This window comes from Rhinatrema bivittatum, chromosome 18, assembly GCF_901001135.1.
Source record: "Rhinatrema bivittatum chromosome 18, aRhiBiv1.1, whole genome shotgun sequence".
Lineage (NCBI taxonomy): Eukaryota > Metazoa > Chordata > Amphibia > Gymnophiona > Rhinatrematidae > Rhinatrema > Rhinatrema bivittatum.
The window spans coordinates 29076297-29084457 of record NC_042632.1 but is presented as its reverse complement, the minus strand read 5'-3'; the positions used below and the strand labels follow the sequence as shown (position 1 = coordinate 29084457).

The following is an 8161-nucleotide window of genomic DNA, read 5'->3' as shown; positions in this document are numbered from 1 at the left end:
CATCGGTATAGAAAAACAAATAAATAAATAATATAGTGTAAGGGTTTGAAGGAAAAGTTTGTCTTTTTGCAGATGTCACTAATATCTGTAACAGAGTGGACAGTTTTGAAGAAGTAGAGAATGAGATCTAAGCAAGCTCCAGATGTGTTCAAAGGTTTGGCGGCTAGAATTAATGGTAAGAGGTGTAGAGTCATGCACAAGGGGTGCAGTAATCCAAAGGAGCTCTAAATCATGGGGGGGGGGGGGGGGGGGGGGGGGGGGGGGGGGCAGAAAAAGACTGATGTGCACAGACTGGGAAAGAGACCTTGGGGTGATAGTGTCTGATGATCTGAAGGCATCTAAGTTATGGACAAGCTGGTGACTAAGATACAGATTTTTAAATACTTGAAAGATACTGATGTACAAGAATCAAACCTTTTCCCAATGGAAAGAAAGCTGTAGCACTATGGATCATGATATGAAACTCCAAGAGGTAGACTCAGGAATAACATCAGGAAATATTTCTTCATAGAAAGGGTAATGGATGCATGGAATGCCCTACAAGAAGAGGTAGTGAAGTCAAGAACAATAATGGAATTCAAAAGGGCATGGGATAAACACAGAAAATCCCTAGTGACTATATGATGGAAACAAAGAAAATGAGTAACCTGTGTTAACTGGGGTAACCTGGACAGAGCATCAATTATTACCCTTAACAGAAGAGATAACCTGCAAGGAATGACAGTTACTATCATTAAAAAATACTTTTGTTGGACAGGCTGAATTGACCATTTGGGTCTTTTTCTGCCACCATTTACTATGTTAATATGTAAGCACATTTGTTTTTGTTTTCTTTAGAGTTTTAGGAGATAATCATAAATTGAAATATTCATCTTTAACAAAAGACACCAAAATAAGTGATATTTGATATGTTATATTTTATGTCTTCCACTTTGTATTTCGTAATTTGTTGCCCCCCTTTTTATTTCGGTACATCTGTTTTTTCAAGAGGATAATGTGCATAGGATAGTTTGGTGATGATTAGATTAGATTAATATGATAGTTTTTAAATATACTTTCTAAAAAATATACCAACTATTTGCAGTTGACTCAAACCTCCACTGGATTCTAGTGTTTTATAGAATTCATTTTAAGATTTGTATGCATTCAGGCTATTCAGGGAATGGGGCAGGTTACTGCAAAAGCACTTGGGGACTTATGTCTCCATCCATGTCTTAAGCTCCTTTCAGGGCACTTACCTTGCCAATCTATCATTAAATGAAGCAACATTGCTATGCACCCAGGAGAAGTGTTTAAGATTTGTTGTAGCTAAGCATTGGAATGAATTGCCACTGGATCTGAGACATTGTCAGAATTATTTAGGATTTTCTAAACAACTGAAATCCTTTTTGTTTTTTAAAGAAGCATTTCCCTGATAATAAGGAGGGGGAAAGAGTTTTATTGTTATTGCTTGACTCCATTTTTATTTCTGTGTTTCAACTATTGTTCTGACGTTTGTAGCTGAATTTTAGCATGCAATAAAAGAGAATAAATAAATGAAATAAAACTAGCAGAAATACTGTAATACACTTGGGAAACTAACTCACCTCTTGATAAGTGTCAATCTCAGATTTGTCAGTGATGTCTGCTTTGCTCATATACCAAGATGTACAGTTATCAAATCTTTCAACATTTGGTTCCAGGAAAGTGAATTCATTCTTCCCAGATTCTGTTGCTGCGCACAATTGGTAGGTATAAGGTAAAGTCCCATCATGGTAATTTGGTGGACACGTGGGATCAGTTTTGGAGTAAATATCAGAACCTAAGCACGGAAGAATTGTTGGCTCCCTGGATCTTAGACATTTCTTTACCAAAAGCAGCAAAATAGTTACAAGAAACAAAAATGAGATCAATGCTAAAGTCATTACTAAGTAAAAATTCAATTCAGATTGATTTTCTGAGGCTCTGGATTGGTTGCTTAATTCTGGAAGAGCCTCTTGGATGTTTTCAGCAAATACCATATTCATAGTAACTGTTGAAGACAGAGGCGGCTTTCCATTATCCTGCACCAAGATGACCAGTCTTTGCTTCACAGCATCCCTGTCCATAAAGGCACGAGATGTCCTTATTTCTCCAGAGTTGAGCCCGATGCTAAAGAGCACTGGTTCTGTAGCCTGGAGCAGTTTATAGGACAGCCAAGCATTGTGGCCAGAATCTGCATCCACAGCCACTACTTTAGTAACTAGATGACCTCTGTCAGCAGAAGGAGAAACCATTTCGAATAAGGCGGAGCCATCCGATCCAAGTGAAGGGTACAGGATTTTTGGGGCATTGTCATTACGATCTTCAATAAAGACTTTCACAGTGCAATTACTACTAAGAGATGGGGACCCACTATCTTTAGCCTTCACTTGGAATTGAAACTCTCTGAATTGCTCATAGTCGAAAGAGCGCTGAGCATAGATGATCCCAGTTTGTGAGTTGATGGACACATAAGAGGACACAGGTAATTTCTCAATATTACTATTCACTATGGAGTAAGTGATTCTAGAGTTGTGTTCAAAATCCGGATCTGAAGCATTTACAGTGAAAATGGAGGCTCCTGATAAATTATTTTCCGCAACATAAACCAGGTAAGAGGTTTGCTCAAAAATGGGTGCGTTATCGTTTATATCCGTAATTTGTATTTGAATTGTCTTGCTGGTGGAAAGAGGAGGATAACCTTTATCAGATGCTACTATGTTGACATTATATTCCGAGATTAGTTCTCTATCCAAGGTACTGTCAGTTAAAATTTTGTAATAATTACTAGAAGATGAAATTAACTTGATAGGAAAATCATCCTGCACTTGACAGGTGACCTCACCATTTTCTCCATAATCTTTGTCATGCACTTTGATCAATGCAATCACTGTTCCAGGAGGAGAATCTTCAGGAATTGGAGTGGAAAGAGAGGTAATTGTAATCTCAGGTGCATTATCATTCTCATCAAGAACCTCAATTAGCACAGTGCAGTGAGATGCCAGACCACCTCCATCCTTTGCTTCCACATCCATTTTGAAATGCCTGATTTCTTCAAAATCAAGGTTTCCATTTACTGTAATTTCTCCACTTCCAGGATCTAGGTTGAAGATATGATGAGCGCTGTCTGGTATATTTTCGAAAGAATAAGTAATTTGTGCGTTTGAACCTTCGTCCTTATCATTGGCTTTAACTTGTAGTACTACAAAGCCTATTGGTGTATTTTCCTTCAGGCTTGCTTTGTAGATATTTTGAGTAAAAGTGGGGAAATTATCATTTGCATCAGTAAGTTTAATATTAATTTTGGCAGTGCAGGTTCTGATTGGATCTCCCCCATCAGATGCAGTCAGGATAAAAGTAAATGTATTTTGTTTCTCCCGATCGAGAGATTTCTCCAGCACTAGTTCTGCATATTTCTTTCCATCAGTGCTTTCTTTCTCTTCCATGATAAAAAACTGATTGGGACTGAGCTGATAATTCTGCAGCGAATTAATACCAACGTCCGGATCTTCTGCCTTTCCTAGAACGAATCGCGCACCTGGTGAAATAGACTCAACTATTTCTAGTTCAATGTTATTCTTAAAGAAACTCGGCGCATTGTCGTTAATATCCAGGATTGTCATTTTGATGTGAAAAACATTTAAGGGATTTTCAACAACTGTTTCAATGTTAAGGAAACAATTGATGGATTCTCCACACATTTCCTCCCTATCTATTCTCTCATTTACATACAAGTTTCCATTTTCTGAATTTACGGTGAAATATTGCTTTTTGGCACTTGAAACAATACGGAGCTTCCGATTTGAAAAGTCTTTTAAATTAAGACCCAGGTCATTTGCGATATTTCCCACAAGAGAACCAGTTTCCATTTCTTCTGGAATGGAATAATGAATCTGTCCGGAAACTGCGTGAGAGAGACAAAATAGAAAGGAAAACAGTACTTGCCGTCTGACTCCCCATTCGGTCTTCCAGTATTTTACGTGCAGCATTGCCGTGGTCAAAACCAGAATGTTAGATTCCAGACGTCTGAGAAAACTCAGCATTAGAAATCTTCGTCAGATATATGAAGTCGTTAAAAAAATAAATGAAAATCCCTCGTTTTCTGTAGTACGATAGGCGATGCCATTCTTTTTTGCTGGTAGAACTGCGTCCGTGATAATCTGAAATGCTTCTTCTCCGATTTGCACAGTGTGACTGCAATTTAATACATGGGAGGAGGCTCGAATAGATTTCCATGGTCAATTCTTGTTCCGAATTGGCCAACAGCGGCACACTGAGTCTCGATTAGGGAATTACAGCATCTTAATGTCGTCAAAATAAAGCTACATCATTTCACCCATCAAATAAAGGTAATATTGGGAGGAAACTTATTACGTTTAAGGAAAAGAAAATACATTCTCTTCCTATTCACAGATGCATCTAGAATGCAGTTTAAATCCAAACAATATTTTAAATCAATAGCATCTTCTGTAATTTGACAAGTATATATATTTTCTTCCCATTTTCTTGCTGCTGGTCACCTACAACATCCTGATCCCAAACATGAAGTCCATCAACACTAGAATGGTAGTCATCTGTTTGTTTTATAAATGTTAAAGTACTCCAGTCTGAAATTGATTAGGATCCAAGCAGAAACTACAGTTTAGGCGTCTACATATACTTTATAGTATCAAAATACAGAGCTTATACCGAGAAATATAGATGGATTCCCTACCAGAAGCGATGATGACTGGTAAGATTATTAACATTAAATTGCAGTAGTGACACAAATAAGATGAAGGTTGCACATCATAATATGTACCAGCATGTAAGTTCAGATACTATTTACTAGAACAGTACTATTGAAGGAAAGCCATATTGCATTATACTGCAATATTTCAGTTTATACATTTCAGTGTTGTAAAAGAGTAATGTGGGAAGGTCAGTATATTTGTGTGCTAATAAACAGTATATGGGCCATAGTGACGTCAAATAGAATTCAATATTTTATACTATATTGGAAAAGCAAATCTTAGACTTTAAAAAAGTAAATTGATAAAGAGTAAGTCTTACAGAGTGAAACAGAATACAGTGTCATATTTCAACAGATAATTGCAATGTTATAGTTGAAATGATCTCAGTGATGTCATGAATGCCAAATATAAATCCTATCAGAACATCTGTAAGTATGATTCCAGTATACTTACACATAAAAAAGGCCTTTGTTTAAAGAAACTAATTTCTCTGTGCATCAGATTGTCTAAATTTGATTGGAATGTAAATGAAAACTGATATTGCTATATTTGTATATTATAATAATCTCTATTGAACACTAGGCAATCAGGCAAGAACATTAGAAATTGAGGTAGTTTTAATTGCTATGATTTTAAATATCCATTCAAATATGGACAGTGCATTGGTTATAGCAAACTTTCTGTTTTGTTGGACAAAATGAAAAGGCCAGTGCAAAAATACCTTTTCTATGAGAGCTGTATGGGAGAAGGCATGACAAATTAAAAAATTACAATGTGTTGGTCATTAAAGTGTATTTTATAAAGCAGGAAAATAATTCTATAACTAAAAATTATCATGGTATAGGAGCACTTTAGACCAGATTTCCTAAGGACTATTTCCAATTCTATATCCAATGGGGGGAAAAACCTTAGTAAATGAGGCCTTTGGTAGATGGTGCACAATTCTGAGTCAAATTGTTCTTTTGCAAACAAATGTACAAATTCCTGGAAATTGAATTATAACCATAGAATGCCAAATATGTTCATTGTGACCTAGAGGACCCTTAACAGTACAAAGACCAAGAAGATTACCTGTCATAAATGAAAGAGTTAATCAACATAAATATTTCCCTGTAGATGTATCTCATAGAGACTGTTGTGTGGTACTTTATGTTTATACAGCATGTGTTTTCAAATGTGTTTTCATTTGAGGTTTTTATCTGTTTGTTCCTTTGTCTTAGTTCTGAGTGTCATTTGGTCTAAACTTTTGAATAGTACAAGCTTTTTCCATCTCTGCCTCTGTATTTTCTAGGGTTGTGAATCGGGTGCCTGATTGTTCCCATTTTCGGGATAGTCTGGCCACGGGAAAAAATCGTTTTCAAGCATTTCCCCGGTTTTTTTTTTTTAGTGAAAAATCATTTTTCTGGTCAGTGTGCGCTAATGGGAGTTAGGTCGCACTACCGCCCCATTAGTGCGCGCTAACTCATGTTAGCGCGCACTAAAAAAAAATAGCAAAAAGTAACAAAAATAAACAGTTTTTTGTTAGTGCGCGCTAATATGAGTTAGCACGCACAAACACGAAAAATGATTTTTATGAAAAATCGGGGGTAAAATTGATCATGTCTTTCTTTTAACTGATTTCTAACGAATTGAAATATCGTACGATATTTCTAAATTCGTTAGAAAAACAATTCACATTCCTAGTATTTGCTGTGGCATTATTTCCTTTATGTGCTTTCGACAATGCCCTATATTGCATATATTTAATTTTGTCCTTTCTGGGCAATATTAGTCATGTTGCTTGTGTTTTCATTTCTTGGCTATATTTTATTTTTCATTTCTTCTGTTCATCCAGCTAATCTGCATATTATCTAATTGTAAAAACTATTGACTGTATGTTGCATTTTGCTTTTTCATTTCTCTATGGATTGCCCTAAAAGAAAATGTGCTATCTGCCAAGTCATTCACATTTGCAAAACACCTCTGTAAACTTTTGTTTATTTATTTATTTAGATTTGGCTCATGTCTTTTCATTAGTAGCACAAGATGAGTTATATTCAGGTACAATAGGTATTTCCCTGTCCCCAGAAGGCTTACAATCTAAAGGCCTGATTTCCTAGGCATTTTCCCTATAGACACAGAATGAGAGAAATACCTTAGTAAACGAGGCGCTAAGTGTGTACCTGAGGCAATGGAGTGTGAAGTGACTTGCCCAACATTTGAACCCTGACTTTCCTGGTTTTCAGCCTGTTGTTCTAACTACTAGGCTACTCCTCTACTCCTCCCTTCATTACATTCACTTGCCTAGCTGTATGATTTCTACAGTATATGGTGGTGGAGAAGGAATAAAAAGCACAAGGGTATTGAAAGTTTATCTTTTCCATTATCTGATGAACCCCAGAGTAATATGGGTGTTTGATGGCCCTTCAGCTACCAGATGTGCCTCTGTGTCCTGCCAGATTGAATGGAATAAATAGTAGTACAATATCCACTTTTAGGTCAGTAGATATTCAGGAAATGTCATTATTCATCATGTGGAGGCCAAAAGCAAGGGGATGAATCAAGGAAATGATGATAACCTTAGGGAATTCCAGGCCCTTACTGAGAGATCATGCAAGAAACTCCATCAAATAATTCCAAGAATGATTAAATAGTCTAGTTTCTGTATTTTGAGATCTGGTATGAATAGGCAATTTCTCAAAGCTGTTACAGTGCCATGAGTGTACCTACTTCAAATAGATTAGAAGTTTCAGTACAGGAAACTTAATTGGTATTTCCTTGTTCTCGCCCCTGAAGGTCTGTAGCATTAGGAAAAAATGCTACACGATTTCATGTTTCATTTGATGTAATTTCCAATATTTAAAAAAAATGCAAAACCCAATGAAATTTCATTATGTATTTCAAGTCATTTCATTCCTGGATCTGTCCTGTAATCACTCAAGGATGCTTTGCCCCATCGGCAGATAATTTTGCCCCTGATATTATATACTCACCTCCTACCCCTCTATTCATGCCTACAACACAATTGGCAGTTCCAATTTATTTATTTATTTATTTTAAAACGTTTTTATACCAACATTCATTTGCATATCACATCAGTTTATATAAAACGGGGATAAGAACAAAAAATTGGAAAGTGAAAAATAAGTTACATTAAACAGGGAGGTGAAGGAACACGTGGGAATGTAGAGGAAGAACAAAGAGTCCAACTAGAGAGTTGGTAGGCTGATAGAATGAAAGAAAAAGCATAGAATAAAATTAAATGAGAAAAAAGGAGTAGCTAATTACAGGCTGCTGTGTTGAGGTTCTAATTTCTCCTACATTATTTGGAGGTTCCACTGAAAGTAATTAGATTGGCAGCATTTCAGTTGAAAGTTTCCCAGCAAGATTAGTCAAATTGTAAAAAATATTACATTATTTGAAAGATTTCCATGAGATTAATTAGATTG

The 8161-nt window shown here is 36.2% G+C and overlaps 1 protein-coding gene across 1 annotated transcript; it reads right to left on the bottom strand.

Moving 5' to 3' along the window:
- Nucleotides 1-1526: 1526 nt before the first annotated feature.
- On the bottom strand, nucleotides 1527-4165 carry LOC115079964 (protocadherin gamma-B6-like). The gene has a single exon (XM_029583951.1). It carries the CDS (start codon nucleotides 4041-4043, stop codon nucleotides 1578-1580), a length of 2466 nt encoding a protein of 821 aa, XP_029439811.1. The 5' UTR covers nucleotides 4044-4165; the 3' UTR covers nucleotides 1527-1577.
- Nucleotides 4166-8161: the final 3996 nt, after the last annotated feature.